Genomic DNA, 19979 nt, shown 5'->3' with positions numbered 1-19979 from the left:
TAGCAGCCTCTGGTGATTTAGGGACACGTTAGTATATCTGCTGTTGTGATGTCTGAAGATGAGTGCCTTTAATTGAATGGGATTTTCCTGTTGTTCCTCTGAGAATGAAGCATCTGCCTGAAAAGCACATAGGGATTAAAAAAAATCTTCAATTCCGAGTCCTGTTTTTGTAACGTAGATATTTCCATCATTCAGACTCAAGCCAGTAAAAGGGAAGGCAGGCTGGCCAGAAAGGATGGGGGTTCATTTCATTATTCATTTGTATCAGTAGTGTTGAAAAACATACCCTGTTAGATCTCAGGAAAAGCAATAAAAAGGAAAAATTTAACATGATTTAAAGCAATACGGGGAACTTCTTGCTAATCAGTTAGAAAAATGATTTAAGTAGTTTGAAGTGCTGCTGTAAGTATGCCATGTTATATTCCTCAGTCTTTTTTCCTTCAGATGTGGCTTCCCACAGCTTGAGACATTTCTTTCTGGTTGCTGTGTGAAAGCAGGAAACGGCTTTTGTTGGGGGAGTGTGAATTTGGCTTCTGCACAAAATGCTCTCAAAATCACCGACTAAACAAGCAGAAAAAGCAGGAAAACATAATTCTTTCTTGCCATATCAGTTATGGTAGGAAGATTACTTATCATGCAATAGGTTAAAAACCAAAAATCAACATTATTTTTAAGGTCAGCATGCCCTTCTAATTCTCCTCTACTGCAGTTCTAATCCTGTTCTCTAAATGTAATCAACCTATGAGGGAAAATTGGCCTTTTTATAGTAAGTGATTAATGTTTAAGGGATTCTTAAGTTTCTCTTTGCCATCTATTCTAGAAGACACATTTCCAAACTGACCTGTGTGGTTTGGATGATGTGCAAGGTATTACTTTCCATTGCTAAAGTCCCACATAATGATTTGAAAATGGAAGCCATAGCATTTTATTTTAAATATTTTAAATCAGATTCTTGTATCTCAGCTCAGACACTAAGTTGTCCAAGGGCTTGACATTGGAGGTCGAATGTTATCGGAAGAGCAGTGAAGTCGCTCGGTAGAGTCACATCAGCAGCAGTATATAACTGAGCCGTATTTACCCTTTCACATCAAATTTACACTGGTGTAAATCATTAACACTTCAGCTGAACTGTCTGCGATGTGCTGGGGCAGCAGAGGACACGAAACCCTTGGGCTCACGGCGTGGAGGAGAAGCAGAAAGCTGCACAAAGCAGGGGAACGGCTCTGGCTGCTTCTGAGCATGATGCAGAATGATCTTCCTCCCTTGTGTCCCTAAATTAAACCATGTGCCTGTCATGACACATCACTTGTGGGCCGGGAAGTATATCACCTTCGATGTAATAGTGATTATTTTTCTGGGGAGCCATGTTTTCTGTGGGTCTTGTAGGAATATTTATGCTGAAATAATATTAAAATCCTTCTCTGGAGAGGAGTGCCTGCCCTGCTTTCTGCGCACATCGGTGTCAATATGAGTTCTCGTGTAATTGCATTGCACTAAAGTAGGTCTTTGTCGTTTCAGTGGAATGGGATTTATTTGACAAAAGCTTTATTCTTAAGTGAGAACTGCAAAGGATGCTTCTCTGCTGCGTCGTAGCTCAGGCCATAAAATGAACACGTGACGTTTATCCTGCTCTTATGTTGGGCAGAATACCTCTGCTGAGGAAGAAACTGCGGATGATTTTGTGGAATATTACCTTTGCTGCAGAAACCCACAAATGCAAAACATAATTCCTATTTAAACCTCCCAACTTTGATTGGATATGTTCTTTCACAAAAACCTTTTTACAAAATTTGCTATCTGTTTTTCTGTCCTACAATATTGTTTTTATCAGGGTTTTAATGCGTCAGAAAGATAGCAGGATAAAGAATGAAGATACCTAGGAAATTAACTTCATCACCGTTCAGGGATTTCTTCTATAAAATTATTTTAAATTGCTGTGATTAAAGAAGCTGGAGTTGTACCTATTTTTCATTGAGTCATGTACAGTTTTAGAGTAAAAATAGAGAAGATCTATAGGCCAGCAATGATGAGTGCAATAAAATAAGACTAAGATTATTCTCCAGAATTACTGTTTAAGCTGAAATAATCCTGCGATGAAATTATGGTTTTGTTTTGATGATCAGACTTTGCAAGTCAGAAACCTATAAAATACAGCACCAATGTTGCAATGCAGGTGAGTAGCACAAGGCGTAATTGCCTTTTCTGGTACGCATATGATACGTATTCTGTACCTATGCCGTACGTATCAGATAGCAGACAAAAGTATTCCCCCGTAAGGTGAGGTACTTGCTTAGTACAGACAGCGCTAGAAAGCTGTGAATTCCCACTGACTTCTGGTGTAGTCTGGGGCATTTTGCATGCCGCTGGAGCAGACCCTCAGAGACCAATACACTCTGGTTTTCCTGCGGCTACCTTGTGGCTATCAAACGTTATTTTGTTTTATTTGCAAGGCTTCATTCTCATCTTGTGTGTGCAAATCGGTAGTAATGTTCCAGATGGGACAACGGCATCATGCCAGTAGGAGCAGGATGTGAGCTGAAGGCAAGGGTGGTGATCTGACTGTTTCCCTCTCGGCATCCTCTTCTTGTGACCTGTTTTGCGGTTTGTCTCCTCACAGTATAGCTTTGTTGTGAATTTATTTAATCGTAGGATAGATGATCTTGTCACTGAATACCTTTACAACAGCGTGAGAGAAGTCCATTAATAGTTAATGGTCAGAAATGTGTCCCTAAAGGAATTGTCTTGCAAATGGAGACCGGTGACATGTAAGTGACATGTTTGTGCCTCCCCGGCTCCTGACTCAGTAGAAGTGTCAGATCCAGCGCTGAGAACATTCCCCATGGGGGAAAGGCAGGAAGGCAGATGGCTTTCAGTGGTCCCTGAAAAGTCACCCACCCTGGAGCTTTGGTAGGCTAGGCTGAGGTTACTGCTTTTGCTCTTCTCTGGGCAAAACGTTTTCAGAGCTATCTGTACGGTTTAATTCTTTAGAGAAGTTCTATCATTTCAATGGTGTGTTTTATTAGAGAGAAGGGAAATATTGTTTGTGAGGCTTATGCCTATCACTGTTTGTGTTTGTGTTGTTTTTTAATACCACGCGTTTAGCAGATCCTTGGATGCTAGGTTTGATAGGTAGACTAACTCAGACACCAAATATTAATAGTTAATACCTAAAATAGCCAGATGAATCTACCATGCTTTCTGTGTGTTGCTGTACAAATTTAATATTAAAATTTAAAATCTGTAGGGATGTTTCATATTCAAAACATGTAGGTGAACAGTGGCATAGCTAACAGCATCATGTTAAAAGAAGCTAATTATTGTGGAATGTCACGTTAGCTGGAAGTTACTGAGTAGGCAAATACTGTAGAAAAAAGAGAGCATACAAAGTTCACACATCTTTTATATTATCCTAACCTAGTGCTGGGATGAAAAAAATGACCTTTTGTTGTAGCTATAGAATATTCTTGGTCCTTGTGAGTAGGCCCTTGGGTCAGCTAACGGCTGCTGGCCTAAATTGGTAACTTGATCTCCGGGAAAGGAATTACCATGTGGGCTCTCTTGGTGATTTTGAATTATGATCCAGAGCTGTATTTGTAAGAGTCTGAAGGAAAAAAAGAAAAAGGAGGAAAGATTATATGTGTATCTGTATTACAGAGTGGCGTAACTGCAACATGAGTGATACCACAAGATGAATTATAAGAGATTGTCAGTTATTGAATTTTATATGAACAGAAGGAAAAAGCCCTCAAATGTAATGTGTGCCAAGCAGTCTTTTTTCCCCCCCTCTGGACTCTGCTGACATCCACAGCAAGAAGCTGTTCATGCCGTTAAGAGATCCCAGGCTGAGGGGACAAAGCAGGCTCGAGGTGGATGCAGAAGCGAACTGACCGAGGCCATGTATGTGCAGCAGCTCCATGGCAGGGTTGAGAGTAGGACCGATCTTCATCTGGAGAGATGTATTGCTGAAACATCCTGCCTCAGTGTTCTCTTGTTGTTGTTGTTTATTTGGGTTTGGGTTTTTTTAAGAACTATATGGAAAAATCAGTTTAAGCATTGAAAATGGCACCAGGAAATCTGAAAAGGTTTTATCAGACTGTTTACAGTGAAAGAGCTTTGACTGAAATGAATGTGCCTCTCTGAGTGCCTTGCCTCTCTGGCTTTAGAAACTAAAGTTTAAAGTTACTGAGTGTCTTTTCAAATCTGTCAGCCTGTGTGGCTCTTGCCAGTGCCGTATATGTGCCTGCGTAAGTAATGTGCAAAACAGATGGACCTCAGAAGTATACAGCCAGTCCTGCATCCTTGGTTCTGATCTCATTAGTAAACCAGACCTGAATTATTCATGCAGGTTCTATGAGGATCATCTCTGAAAATGATCGATGGAGGTGAGACTACAAAACTTATTCCTCCTTTTTATTTCTAGCTCATCTCCCAATGGGATTTACAAGAATGAAAACCAAAATTCATCTTCAGTACTAAATTGAACATTGTAAGAAATTGCCCTTTTTTTTTTTTTTTTTTCTGATTTAGATTCCTCTCACAGTGTATGATAAACGGCTCAGTAAATACTCATGTGAAGTTTATACCTTAACTTTCTGATATAACATCCACAGATGCTTTGGAGGGCCAGGTCTGATGGAATCTGTGCGTTGCCTTTAGGTGCTGCCACAGGTAGTGCTTGTGTATCAGCACTGCAGTGTTTGCTCCTTTGGGTCCCTCCATCGCACGGCTTTGGACTCCCGGTTCGTCTCGGAGCCCTGCCGGTACCTCTGGTGCACAGGAATCTCAGTGCGGGAACCGAGCATTGCGTGACGTCCTTCTGGTAACAGATGCGTGTGCCTTGTGCGCTCTTAGTTTTCATATGATTCTTGAGGCCCAGGGAAACAGATCCGCGGATAATTCTAGTGTGCTTTTATGTGGCCTAGAGGTGATGGATGTACTTGGACAGCCATTTTCCCCTTGAACTCCAGCTCTAGCCAGTTTTAAAGAACATGTGGATCTAAAGACGAGATGGAAAAAAAGATAAAATATCCATTTCTGCCTCGCCCCTGTCAGGGAGTACAGCTCTAGCTCAGGAAAAGACTTTAGAAGTTATTGCCAGTTAAAATTGATCAGGTAGGAAATGCTCATCGTGAGAGACAGCCCTCGATTTCTCTGTACGTTTCCAAACGTCCTGCACGCTACAGGTAGAGGGCAATCTGTAAACAACAGCTCCCCGGTAAAGCTTTGGAGTCCTTGCTTTTGTTTCATTACCCTCCAAGCACTCTTGAGTGGTAACGGAGCACAGCTTGGTTTTGGTGTTGTTGTGTGCATGTTATAAGATTGCCTGACTTTTTTCCTCCCGATATGTCATATTTCCAAAGACACCGTGAGAATGAAATGGTCGCCTCTGGTCTGATGTCAATAAAACAAAGGTACATAGAGACAAAACAATTAGCAGATCAATCTGGGACGTGTTCCACTAATAAGGCAAATTTAACGTAATATTGCACACCAATAGATCAGTGCTCCATAAAGTAGTTAGGCATGGAGGTTTTTTTCTGAAGCAGGCTATATGCTAAATAAAAATTCTATATAGATTTGACTTTAAGTGAAGTAACTCTACAAAAGCCCGTGGAGCTCCCTCAGCACGTACTGGTTCCAGATTTGCTCCCTTGTGCCCCTCCATAGGAAATGATGCTGCCGACCACAGTCCTGGGGTCAAAGCCCTGCTTTTAGGTTTCAATAAAATATCAGACATCCCTTTCATTCCTGTGAAATAAAACCAGAGTGCACGCTTGCATCGGTTATACTGCTGTAGTGTAAATATTAGAAGAACCTGAGACAGATGGCAGGGGTCCCGATGCAGCTGAAGGCCACAGCTCTGTTGCAAACTACTTTTTAATGAATTGAGTTTCCAAGTGACAGCTAGGATGACCTCACTGCGGTGGCTGTTGTGCCTAAAGAGGGCAAACAGTGAGGAGAGGCAGTGGAATGAAGAAATCTCATTCTTGCTTACTGAGTGCTTTCCAGCTGCAATGACAAAAAGGCAATTTTTCATTCTGAAATAGAGGAGGACTTAAAATTATAAGCATCTGTGGTTTACAAAAAAAGACAATGCAACTTATGAGGCTGGATTTCTGCAAGGCCAAGGGTGAAGAAAAATCAACCCTAGTGACTCCCTTCTGTATTTCCTCCAGAGATTTATCTAACAGGCTGGGCAAGACCTCAAAGTTCCCAGATGAGAGTGGGAGTGCTCCTGCTCCACAAGTTGATGCGTTGTTGCCAGAGTTGTGTTGGTCTGGTATGATTCTTGCATTTCTCAGTTCTCCCCTGCTTCTCTCCCTGTCTCTATATGTTACATTTACCGGTTACTGGTATCTTTCAAAAAGGGAGGTGAAAGAGATGGACTAGAAGAATATTTCTGGTCATTTTGTATTCTATTACTATCATCTAATCATTTTGTAGCTTCTACAATCTATACTTTTTTGCCCATTATGTATAAAACCCGAAGGATACAGATGAAAATATATGACACGCTATCAAGGCAAGCTCCCACTCATTTCCCAAGCTGGCTAAAAGGACACGTGAATGTGTGTTCCTTCCTGTGGCTTTTACCGCATCGCTGCCCCACAAACCAGTCCTGCAGACTTGGACTCTGCACTTGCACACCCCGTCTCCACAACATTTTGAGCTGGGGCCAGCAAATGACTCCTCCATCTCTAAAACCTATGCATCCCATCTCACCGTGCTTCATCCTTGGCTGGAGCTTCAGTATGATATTCGAGGTGATAGAAGGGCTCTTCCTTTCGGGAGAGCCTGCCCACAGCTGGATCCGCGGTAGCTGCTCCTTGCACAGCTTTGAATTGGTGCAGATTCTCACGGCATATCACAATTTGGCAGCCTGTTTTCCACCATGAACTTCACGGCAGCATTATTTTCTTTCTGTGTATTCCATGTAGTTCTCAGAGAAGAGACATTATGAATAGAACTGGCTGAAATATGTAATTTCCTTTTCACAGGAAATCCTGTTGTTCTGGGAAATTCTTTTCTTACAGTTTGAAAGTAGGACTGTAGTCTTAAAAATATCCTATGCAAGAGAGACCATCCGTGTTTTCACTAAGGAAAACTGAACACAGGATCTAATTTTTCCAGGATATATGTAATGTAGACCTTGGAGCGTAGTCCTGGTATGTGCTTCCAGGCTTTATGCTCTCTCACAGATCCCAGGCTATGACAAAGAACGGTTTTTCTGGTATTCAGCTTCCCTTCATATTTCTTTGTTAATACCATATTTTGCCAGCACGATTGTTTCTCATAACAAACTCAGCAGCATTTGGTTTACGGTTAAGAGGGTTCTTACTTGATTCCATTGCTGCTTATGGAGGGGTGCAGCCGAAACTTAAGAGTATTGCACCAGAATCTGTTGGGGATTATTAAATATCAGCAAAACAAAGCCTTGTGCTGGAGCTCAGGCACCACAACTGTCTGTCCACAGCCTCGGGAGGTTCTCCAGTGGGCAAGTTCGTACAGCGAACAAAAAAGAACAGACATTGCTCTTTACTTCAAATGCCTATGCCCACATCATCCAAGGAAGAGACCACGTAGGCAAAGGTAGCTGGTTTAAAAGGGAGAGAAACATGCACAGAGTCTTTCCATCGTTTAAATAAAGGAGGACGCAGAACTGTGCCATCGAGCCAGTTTTAACCAAGCAGTTACAAATATGAGTAGGACATGAAAATAGAGACTTTCTACAATTTCAGTTGTATTACATATGTCTGTATATTTACTGCATATGTTACATGTGCCATACAGACAGTTTGGAAAAAAGGGGTGTGTACATGTGCAGCCGCTGTTGTTTCAGTATGACGGAGCAACACTTTGGGTTCGAAATGAAGAGAGTAAAGCATTTATTAGGTACAGCGCAATGCAGAATGATGTGAAAGCCTGAGAGATATGAATTACCCTTTCATTTTGTTGGTTTGGATGATAACTTTCCAGGTTTATTTTTATGACACAAGAAACATTTCTCTACTGGGAAAATATCACACAACTCTGTTTCTCTTTGATTCTTCAGCTTAAAAGTTTCCTGAACCAGCTCTGTGGAAGGAAGAGAAAGCATTATTTTGTTGAATACCTATTGTGCAGCTTTATTTACAGAAGCTCTTTGTTTGCAGCTGTTCTTAAGCTTAAAATATTTTGAACTTAAAACATGGTGCATCTTTGAAGGGTTATAATCTAAAATGCTGCGGCCTACCTCTTCCAGTTTGTGTGTTCTGTGGCCTGATGAAGGAATATGATTTAAGCAATGACACAAAGAAGGTATTTTGAGGAGCTGCAGCAATAGATATAATCGAAAGCCAGGCATGATATTTTTGAGCAGTTCCCCAGAAAGTGACCTAAGTTTGGGGAGAAAAAAAATCTCCAAAAATCCCCGAGCAATGCAAACATCCGAAGCTATTATCCGGTAGAAATCCTTCTGCTCTGCGCAGGAGTAGAGGCGGTCAGACAGGGACGGCGGGGGTTGCCGTCGGGCCGTGGCGTGCGCCCTGACGGCGTGCGAGGAGGTGGGAGCTCCCGCTGGGATTCTGCGGGGCAGCCGGGCAGAACCGGGTCCGCCGCGCTCCTCAAGCTGCCAGGGCTGGCATCGGGGTCCTTTCCTCCCCGGCTCGCCAAGGGCTTCACGCTGTGGTAGATTTAGGCAAATGTAATCGAATGCAAATCTTGTACTTCTCCTGACATCGAGCTGCTTAAAATAATCATGAGCTTTGAGAAACCAAACAGGATCAGGCAGCTCAGACTTATCTTTTAACTTGAACAAAATGAGAAGAGTCCTCGATTCAGGACAGCTTGTAGAGTGCTTCTGGGGGATGAAATGGCTTTTCATTTCATGGCAAATTTTGTCACCATTGCACTGGCGTGGGGGGTGCGGGCAGCCGTGAGGAGCAGTGGAGACTACAGCCCTGCAAAGAATCGCTGGGAATAGGCAAATCAGTCCTGTCCTTTAGGAAACTGTCATATTCGATTCACTTTATTACAGACCAGCAGTAAAAACCTGCATCTGACCAACAGAAATGCTCAGTGAAAGTATATTGTACATATGTTCAGTGCATATTGAACATGACACCATTGTTCCTTGCTCCCAAAAAAAGGCTTCGAGAAGAAATGTTTAAAAGCCAGAATTTGGTCTCCGTTTGGTTTAAGAACAAATAAGATCTATAGTTTTCAGATCTAGAAGGACAGTCTCCTAAGGCTGTACCGCCATAAAAGCAACTTGTGTGTCCTTGTGTGGTTTAGATCCTCACTTAATGTTTAGGTTACCCATCCCTTTGTACAGCTGCTGCCTTTCAAGCTTGTGCTTCATTTGACTGCCTCCATTTTGGGGGCTGCTGTTTTCTTGCTGGGTTTTTGTGTCTGTGTGAGCACATGGTGCTGGAAGAGGATTATTGATAATACCAGGACTGTGCATTTTACAGGTTGTCTTACCTTGTGTAACAGAGCCATACACTTACCGTTTGAAAAGGGCTATGATAAAATTCTGCTAAAAGTAGAACGCACTATTTCTGTGGGAGCAGGGCGCGCAAGGATTTGCTGCACCTCGGGTATCTCCATGTCTGCTTTCTCACCTGTAGGACCACACACACAAATTTGATGCTACTTTAGATGGTTTTTTTGATGAAGCTATGGAATCTCGAGAAGATCCTTTCTATTCTTTTGTTGTTGTTGTTGATTTAGGTACGCTTGTGCCAAGGAGAGTTTTAGAAACTAGCCCAGGGGTGTCAGTGGTGGTGTCTGTGTGGTTGAGCCACCTTCACGCTGGACAGCAGGCTTTGCAGGATGGATTTATTTCCAAGTGTGTGTAACACAAAGAAGTCTCAAGTGACATAAATACTTACATGTGGAGAAGACCATAACTATGATATTCTGCTCTGGAAACCATACTGCAATGTAAAACCTCCTTCGGGAAATGCAGAGGTAGCCTGATAGCTGGGGTCCATGCCATCAGTTCAGAAAGCCCCGCGTTTCCAAGTACGACCTGCAAACATGAATCTTCACTCTGCTCACTAGTCTCTCATTTGATTTTCACCAGGAGCTCTGACTCTGAAGAAGCATTTGAGACCCCGGAGTCCACTACACCGGTAAAGGCACCACCTTCACCTCCGCAGCCACCCCCCGAAGCGGCGGCAGCAGCAGCAGCAGCAGTTGTAGCAGATATAGCAGAACAAGAAATAAAACCCCAGCTGCCCTTGGAAGACACAGGTAATGAGCATGTAACGAGTGGGACAGGTTACTGAGGAGGGTGAAGCTGCAGGGAGGTGATTGTATTAGCACAGGCAGGGAACTGATGCCAATAAAATGTTTCCTGGAAGATGAGTTAGTGTGTGCTGGGCCTTATCCATGCTGAGAGGAAAAACCCTGTCACCTCCTGGAATAAAGTATTGGAGAATCTGTCTATAACATTTGACAAATAATAAAGAAAAGAGGAGTTTTCTAGAAAAACCTTTCTTCCTTTTGAATCAAACTTCATTCCCTCCTCTCAGAATTGTAGGGTTGTTACAGAGTCAGATGAGTAAAAAAATGAGGTATGAGATACAGATGCAGGTACCTGGGTGAGTACCATTAACAGTGACAGTTAACTAAATGTTCATTTCAAATATGTTGTCGCCTGAAACAGAAGGTAAACAAAAAGCTCATAGAACAATAGAAATATTTATATTAGCTTTATGGTATAGTATTACTCTATGGTACAGTATAGGAGGAGCATGGGAGTATGTGTGAATGTATGTATAGTATACATGCATAAAAATTGGTACACACTGGCAAAGTAATTCCCTTTAAAAAGGGAATATTCTGTTTAAAAAAACAAAGAAGCCCTTTCCCCAATAAAAGTGTTCTTTGTTCTCCAAATTGAGTAATGGAATATGAGGGAGTAGAAAGCACTCTATTAGCCCAAAATAGCTTTGTTTGGGCTGTCAGATGACAGCTCAACAGTTTAGGATTGAATTCCCCATTATGCTGTCTTCTTTCCCCTCTGAAAGTCAAGTCATCTTGATCACCTGGCTAAATTTTATAAAGGTAATTTTACTCTAAGCGGACTAAAGCTCACTTGTATTTCATTTGGAAAGATGTACAGCATTGCCAGACAGTGTTTTAAAGCTTCCATTTCCACTGTAGAAGTGGCTATGTTCACCAGTGGGCAAAGAAATGCCCGTGGCTGGTGTGTGTATCATAAAGGCTGTCCAGCTTTGATTTAAACCTTCGGGAAAGCAACCAATAAGTCTTGCAAATGTCTTGAGCCACCTAATGCATTTCTGGGAGTTATGCATTAAGGAATGCTCTTTAAGATCATGATTTATTATACGAGTTTATAAGAAGCTAGAAAGATGTTCATCAAACTGATTCCACAAAATAAAAACGAGGCACTGAGACATCCTGACACTTTTTCTTTTCTGCTGTTACAGTTCCCTCTTCTTTGCAGCAAACAACATTACTCATTCTCCATCTTCTTTCCTTTTTCTAATCTTTTGTAACCTAATGATTACAAAATAAGTGCTGAGAGAACAAAAGAACGCATATGCTAAACAGGACTGTAGTGTGTTTTTAATTACTGCAGTAGATTATCTTCAAACCCTTGATTACACATGTGCTTCCCTGGCACATGTGATTCTTTTCTCCCTACATCCCAGCTCTCCCCCTCCTTTCTTTCAGATATTTCTGAAGAAAGGTAGGAAACTGAATGTATCTATTCATAGCCAGTGTGAACCACATTGAAGGCCATTGGATGGCAGAGGTGAAAACATTTCATTTGCAAATAAGATTTGTCCATGGGAGGCAAGTTACCGCAAACTAACAGAGCTATGTTCAGCATTCCAACATTATGCAAAATGAAGTTATACAACAGGGTAATTTATGTGAGGGAAGGAAGATGTGTAATGCAGAAAAAATTCAAATGTAGGAGGGCAACACAAAGCGTTCATTTGTTCTGGAAATCTTTAGAAGAAATTAATAATACTAAAACCACAGCTTAGGTGTTTGCATGCTTCTTCAGAAATGCGAACAGATAAATGTTTTGTGCTTTATAAACCACTTGAGTAACAGTTATCTTGTAGTTTACTTACCTCATAGGTTATGCATGTGGTGCACTCAAAAAGAATGAGTCCCTTCCTCGGGGGTTATGGGCAGTTAAAGCAGAGTTCCTCGTTTGTACCACACAGCTAAATAAATAGGTTTCAATAAAAGAGGAGTAAGGAATATGGGCAACCGGAGAGCCTGGCACACGCGCAGGGAGAGGCAGCGACATCCAGCTGGGTTTTTGGTTCACCAGCTGCCTGGCTTTGTCTTCTACATGAGGTTGGTGACGAACCGTGCGCTTGGGTGGAAGGAGGAAGCATAGTAAGTTTTTTTAAAGGATTATTTCATCTATATCTGACAATAATTACTTATGCAGACAGTTGCAGTTATGCTGCATGATATCATTAGCCCAACAGCTGGACCCCACTGCTGGAAAGCCAAGAGGAGAGTTTTTAATTAGGTTGACTTCAACGCTAGCTTAATAAACATGATGAAAGTGAAATATAGCTAGACTCATCCTGGGTGTGTGCCAGCTCCTGGTGGGGTAAAACCTGCTGCATGGCTCCAGTCCATCAGCAGCAGAGCAGAAGAGGGGAGTCAGTCTGCGGGCGAGTCTGGAGGGGAAGAGGAGTAACAGAGCATGTATGGAAAGTACCTCTGAACCCCAGAAAGTGCCACTAATGAGCCCTTCCATTCCTCCGTAAATACTTTGTCTTTTGTGGGAAACATGGGTTATACTCTTGAGGCAAATGACTTTGAGGGTGCTTTTTAATATTTTTTATCATTATTATTTTTGTCATATTTTAAATTATTGTTGCCTGCCTCATCAGCTTCTCACAGCAGTGTCCTCTTGCCCCTTGTTCCAGCCATCCGAGCACCAGAGAGTGCCCCAGGTCCTTTCTCCCAGATACCCCCTGTTTCTGGCCAGGAATTCCTGCCTAGGCAGGGGCATTTCTTCTGTCCCCCTGCTGCCTTCCCCAATTAAGTGATGAATTCAGATTATATACACAGGGGAGGTGGGAGAGCTGGAGTCTTCTCTATGCATTACAGCCCGCCGATCAGGATATGGGAGACCTATATTCAGGTCCTTTTTGTGCCAGGGAAACTGGGGTCAGGCTTTCCAGTAGAGAGACGATGACCCAGACAAAAACAAACCGAATTTTTGGGATGGAAAATATTCTTCTTCAGTGCTTTTCCTCTTGAAGCCTAACACAGAAAAACTGAAAATAAACTTTATATCCAAAGTTTTCTCTCAGAATAAATGGCAAAACTATTTTTACAGTAATTTTTAAAATAGCATTACTAATTGATTCCATAACTTCAAAGGCTTCTCATAACAAGCAGGAACTTGAAATAAACTGTGTTTCAAAATTTTTAGTATTAGGTAATTCCAATGCCTATATGCTATAGGTGAAATGTACTTGTCTCCTGAGTTATTTCATTATAATGGAGGATGTGGGTGCATGCTGTATGTATTTTCCAAGGGTTTCTCTTTGTTTTTCTCAAGAAAACACAACTAGAATTTAATTTCTTCTATATTTGCTTTATTAGAACTGGTTAAGTTTTGTTTCTAAGCCTTTCAAAATAGTGTTTCATTTTGTTTCCAGCTCAGCAGTGTTAAGGCCTTCTATTTTCAGCCTGTTGGGTTTCCCCCTATTTTAGAGATATATCAACAAAGAAAAAAGGCTCAACTGTCCTAGTGCACACTGCAGCTCCCCCTCTAGAAGAATTTGTTGTAATTTAGAGGGAGAAATATTTAAAAATACCTAGAAGTACTTTATACATTCTAACTCCTTAATATAGTTTCATTATTCATAAAGAAATAGTTCAGATTTAGATTCAATAAGCTCATAGCTGGTGCAGATATTTCATTTTCTTCTTTAAAATCTCTTTAAAACAAAGCTGAAGTTCCAAAGTTTTTGGAAATGTTTCTTTTCGCGAACACGTGGCGGGAGCGCGCGCTGCCTGCGCTGTGGCGGGGGACGCCCCGGGGAGGGCACGCAGCAGGGAGAGCTCCGCAGGTGAGGGAGAGAAGGGCGACACCGCAGCAAAATGAAACAAAAGCCTGCCCTTGCTTCGGCCGCTTCTGGAGCTCCTTCTGCAACTACTGCCACCGAGTTTCTGCATTTCTTTCCTAAGGCTGTAAAAAGATAAGCTGTCAGAGGTAAATCCTCATACCACTCCTGCTCTAAACCTACGAATGCCTCCTGTCCTTTCATATTCAATATAAAGCACCGGTAGCGATGTAGTAAAAATTTTATTTCCTCATCAGCGGACGGTTTGGAGCACATGCATGGGATTTGTTATTGTTCAGACCATTTATAGATCTCTATTTAAAGAAGGCTGAGTTAAGTGAGGTATGTGTCTGCCTTGCTGTTCTTGGGGGACATTGAAGCTTTACTAGCATCTAAGTGCCATCAAACTCTTGGTATTTTGTAACGTACAAAAAAAGATTTCTGTAGTTGATTAGAAACGGTTTTTTGATATTTTTTTTATTCCTCTTTGTTGATACTAACAGCAGAAATTTGTTCTGTTTATTAACGCAAAGAGTCTTAGAATATCTTTCTAGCAACTTTTGCTTCTGCCATAATAGGTGACAGGTGAAAATGCCGAGCATTAAACATGCCGTGGAGCTCTCATTTAGAGGTCTCATCACCTGGGTGCAAGAAGTCTGGGGTTTTCTTGTTGGTTTTGGCTTTGGCATTGTTTTTGGTTTTCCTACCTGATCCAGGCAAAATTTCTCTGAAATCAGAGATATTTCCTTCTGGAAGGAGCAGAACTTGGACTTTCTCTTTTAATTAATCGAATGAGAGGGTTTTTGGGGGTTTGCTTTTTTTTTTATGGCAAGGTAAGTTTCCCTGCTATCACTCATGTTCTTGGAATGCTTTATAAAACTTAATGGCTACCTGTGGGCAGCTCTTACCAGTATAAATTGTGGGTGACTGTCAGCACCAATAAAAGGCGTAAACCTTATTTAAAACCTTGTGCTGGCCTCTCTCCAGGGCAAGTCCTGCCTTAATTTTCAGAGCTTGTGTTGTACCGTGTTCCTTTGCGATCAACTTGCATTTTAATAAAATACTGTAATTAGTAATACTGATTTGCTTAATTCTGTGATGTAAAAGGACAAATGGCACCGCTGTCTGAATAGGCTGTTAATGTCAGGAAAGAATGGTCTTCATCTCTCTCTGTAGTAATAAAACCGTGCTGTTTTGCCATAGTGAGTACCATTCACATCTTCCTCTCCAGCATTTCTGCTGTTACTAGTGCTGAGCCAATTCTGTTGTACCGCCAGAAGGGTCCACAGCAGCATTTCACTTCTACCAAAAGCCGTATTTTCTGAGACAGTTTCACATACTGTTTCGTAAAGAAACAATAAAAATATCGCAGTAGCGAGTCGAGCGACACTCTGCAGAAATCTATACCCTAAGTGAAGGATTTGATTAGGGGGAAGTTGTGAAATAAGCAATTAAAGACGATTAAAGCTCTGCACTCTGTGGAGCACACCAAGTTTGAACGTTGTTTTGCTTTGAGTAGCTGGAAAGCTTTGTCCGCTCTCTTTGCTGCTGTGATGCATCCCTAACCTCAGCTCTACCATGCCTGTTATTTACAGTCCAAGTCCTGCAGGGCATTGGTTTATTTGATTTTATTTTTTGTTTAAATGCATGTTTGTGCTGACTTTGAACAAGGGGCCTCAATCCTGTTGAGGCCTTTGGCGCACGCTGGAATGAAAACAATGCATAATTGCAGACGATTTCTTGCTCAGATCCCCCTTTTATTTCATGCTGACCTACATTTGTACTCTGCTGACATGCTAGAGCTACGCCAGTGTTTATTGTAATGTATTCCCGTTAAGTGTCTTCCCTTCCCGTTTCAGTGTAAAATGTACAGATTAGTCTAATGCTGGAGTTTTATGGCACCCTTTGAGTCCCCTTATCAGAAGTCCCATCAGTGTCAGAAAGTGATGTGTGTCTGAAGTGAGCGCCAGCTCGGCTGGCAAATCAAGTCTAATTAATGACCTCTCAGCCAGGCTGAAACCAAGCCCAACCCAGTGGAGATTAAGGAGAAAAATAAACTGTCCTGAAGTACTGCCATGTTATTAGCATTCATTTAGCAGGAAAACACATTAAAATATTATTTTAATTGATGTAACTTAGTAAACTTCCACAGGAGAAACTGTGTGGTTGTCATTCCTTTGACAATCTCTGGAAATATGTGATGCCACTCTAAGGTACTGCTTTGGGAAATGTGTCCAATTCCCTTAAATCCTTTCTGTCTTCTACAGCCATAAATAATAAGTCATGTAATCTCTATGCAGACATATAACTTCCTTTGAAACAAAGGAATTTTTTTTTTTTTTCTGTTCTTAATCCATTCATAGCTTCTGACTAAAAGTAATTATTGATTGTCTGTAGTGCTTTTATGAGCAACGTTAACAAATGTAGCTGGGCAAAATGGGAATTGTTTTGCAAAACATGTCAGGATTGGATTGAAAAAGATGTGTAGAAATTTCTTCGAAGTCATTTAAGGATGAGCAAAGCATTCATTTTTGTTTGACTGTTTTTCTTTATAATTGCATAAGTTTTAAAAATGACAACGTGAAGAATACTTCAGTAGGAAACGCTGGGGCGTTTTGCTCCAGCAGGTATGAGGGAGCGCTCCGAGCAGCTGGCTCGCCCCAGCCTGAGCTGTGAGCTGGAGAGAGATTTCCCAGGTCTCCGACGCCCTGACCGGGACACGCACAGACAGGCAGAGGTGGGAATGTTACCTTCAGATAGGGAGCAGTACAGTGGCAGCAGGAACAAACCATTACTCAGAATTTGTGAAATATTTTACTAATGAACTTCTATGAACTGGAAGGCAGAAAAGACCATCATCTTAATCCTTTCCTACCTATATGTTTTCTATTTTTTTCGACTTTGTCCAATATAGTTGTTATATCCCAAGTCAAGAGACTTCTAGAAGTCTTTCTAGGATTCCATTCAATAAGCAAATCTCTAATTAATTACAATGAAAAGCTGCTCGGTCTAACAGTTTTAGCATATCATTCTCTCTAGAAATTTTCTTTTCATCGATGAGTTAGAGCTATGCTTTGAGAAATCTCTTTTAAATAATTTGTAGGGAGTTTCTAGCAGTCTTTTTTAAGGAAGATTTTCAACACAGAATATTTGTACAGTACTCTAATTGACTAATTTTCTTACCTTTACCATAATTGATTTCATATGAAATTCACAGTGATTCATGTCTCATTATAAACTTGGAATTACAGGGTCAAAGTGGAGTGTATTGACTGCTTGGGGCAGAGGGAGGAGCAGCATTGATGGGTTGTGGAGAGGAAGCCGTGTTCCTCTGGGAAATTGGTAAAAATAGCACATGGGAAACAAAACTTAAGATCAACATGTAATTGCTGAAGCACCAGTCAATTTACAGGGAATTTACTGCATAAGAGCTCTGACATAATTCTGTGAACTCTTTATAACAGTAGAAAATGGGAGTAATAAAGTGCTTGATGTTCAGTTTTTCTGGTATTTGGCATAGTTAGCATGTTATGGTAATATCCATCTCTCTAAGTAAGTGATAATTAGTTTAGAAGAGATGCTCTAGAGGCTATTGCAGATGCATATTTTGTGTTTTCATGAAACTTGCCTTGAATCCTTTTCTGGGGAGAACTATTTTTTTTCCTCTAATCTAGTTCATATATTGGAAATGTCACTTTGGTTTGTATGTCCTTTAATCATTGCTTAGTCCATTTATATGATTTTAACCCTTTATTTTTTTTTACTTGTAGTAATATTAGACTATAGTAAAATTTATTAAGCTCCAGTTTTAAAAATGTGTTTAAAATTCACAGCGTTTTCTGTTTGTTCCCACAGGATTATGTTCAGAAACTGTGCCTGTAACTGATGTGTCACACAGTGAATCAGTTGAAGAAAGCCCTTTCCGTCCCCCTTCCCATTCTTTTTCCACCGTCTTTGATGAGGACAAGCCAATAGCCAGCAGTGGAACTTACAACTTGGACTTCGATAACATTGAGTTGGTTGATTCTCTCCATGCCTTAGGACCAAGCTCTCCCGAATCGAAGAATCGTGATCCCAAAGCGAATGTTCGAAGAAAATCTACCGATTCAGTCCCAGTTTCCAAATCTACATTGTCTCGCTCTCTTAGCTTGCAAGCAAGTGATTTTGATGGAGCATCTTATCTTGGCAATAGTGAGACATTAGCACCGGCAGCAGATGTGTACGGTACTGGTTCAAGTAGTGCTTCTAGTACCCTTAAGAGAACAAAGAAATCCAGACCAGCTTCCTTAAAAAAGAAGCAGTCAGCCAAAAAATCTCTGGATGCTCCACCGGTGAAGGAAACACCACAAGAACCATCTGACCTTGGCCAAGCAGCTTGTGCCCCAGGTGAGGATAAACCAGTATCAGAAGCAAAGGCTGACTCAGTAAAGCCTGAATGTACTGAACCTTCTAAAATCTCTGCTGAGAAACAGGAGGCCCCGCCTGTGCCTGAAGGATCCTACCCTTTGGATCCAGACAGTTTTGAAGGGATTAGTGCATTTAGCACTGGAGGCAGCAAAGTCCAAAACTCTCCCCCTGCCAATAAGAAAACACTACCTCTTACAACGGCACCAGAGGCTGTGGAGGTGACTCCGCCTGACACTGGGGGTCAAGAAGACCCTCCGGTCAAAGGCATTGCGGTGAGGCTGGAGTTTGATTATTCCGAAGAAAAGGGGGTGAGTGAAGACCAGCAGGAGAGTACTTCTCCTCCCAAAAAAGCAGGTAAAAAGCCTGGTGCTAAAATGCCACTACGGAGGCCAAAGACTAAAAAGTCAGTGGAAAAGCTTGACAATGCTCCAACCACACCGACCAAGTCACCCACTGATCCAAACGAAATCCCTATCACAAAAGGCTCTTACACTTTTGATATTGACAAGTGGGATGATCCCAATTTTAACCCGTTCTCATCTAGTACAAAAATGCAAGAATCACCCAAACTGCCTCAACAAACATACAGTTTTGAGCCAGACATGTGTGAGGACTCTATCGACCCTTTCAAGACTTCTTCTAAGATAGCCAGCTCACCCTCTAAATCTCCAGCTTCCTTTGAGATACCAGCCACTGCCAATGAAACAAATGGAACTGAAGGAGACAACTTGAATAAACCTGCAAAAAAGAAGAAGACGCCACTAAAAACGTAAGTTAAAGGGCACAGATGTTTCTAGATTAGAAGCAGCACATTCCTACCCCTTAGCACAGTTACACCCGGGTTATATTTGAATAGAGAAAGGAAGATGCCGTTGAATGTTGGTAGCCACAGAACTGGACTCATGCCGGGGGTCTGTACGTGCTCTCCCTCAGCCTGTTTCCTCAATAGCTTGATATTTCCAGACTGAAGGGGAGAACCAGGGCTAAATCAAGGCAGATAAGGCCACTGGACTGGCAACTGGATTTTTGAAGTTTTGGGGCTTGCTGTAGCTTTGCATCTGATTAAGTCCAAATTTTATCAATTTTGTGCCAAATCTTCTGTGACCTCATCTTGGGAATTCGATACTGTTTAAGCTGATCGAAGTATTCACACCAGTAAAGAATATTTTGTGAATCATCGGTTTTGAGAGTGGGACATGAAATAGTAATGCAGCAACAAATCTCCTGTTGCACACAGCAGGAAGATGGCTTTATCTAGTGACTTACAGTATTTAAAAGAAAATAACCTGAAACAGAAGAGTGCAGTACTGAAATATATATTTTTAAATATAAGATTAAAAAATGTGAAAAATTTCCTTTCTGTGAAGGAGCTTACAGTTCTGCAGAAGGGTTAAAATCTCCAGACTGCTACATGTTAGGGAAATGTCCAGCTTTTAGACACAGTTGACAAATTGCAGGATAAATTCTCTAGCTTGTTGTGTTTAGATATTTGGTTAATGATTTCAATGG

At 41.4% G+C, this 19979-nt stretch overlaps 1 protein-coding gene across 1 annotated transcript in view; it reads left to right on the top strand.

Moving 5' to 3' along the window:
• TACC2 (transforming acidic coiled-coil containing protein 2) overlaps window positions 1–19979 on the top strand; it is a gene marked incomplete at its 5' end in the record, with an annotated part of 132698 nt that overhangs the window by 75632 nt on the left and 37087 nt on the right. The window contains 2 exons of the mRNA XM_082309124.1: window positions 10067–10236; window positions 17919–19239. Of these exons, the coding sequence (XP_082165250.1) occupies window positions 10067–10236; window positions 17919–19239 (1491 nt within the window). The remainder of the gene's footprint in view (window positions 1–10066; window positions 10237–17918; window positions 19240–19979) is intronic.

This window comes from Platalea leucorodia, assembly GCF_965183815.1.
Source record: "Platalea leucorodia genome assembly, chromosome: 4".
Taxonomy (NCBI): domain Eukaryota; kingdom Metazoa; phylum Chordata; class Aves; order Pelecaniformes; family Threskiornithidae; genus Platalea; species Platalea leucorodia.
The sequence above is the reverse complement of the archived record's forward strand: the minus strand, read 5'-3'. Positions and strand labels throughout refer to the sequence as shown.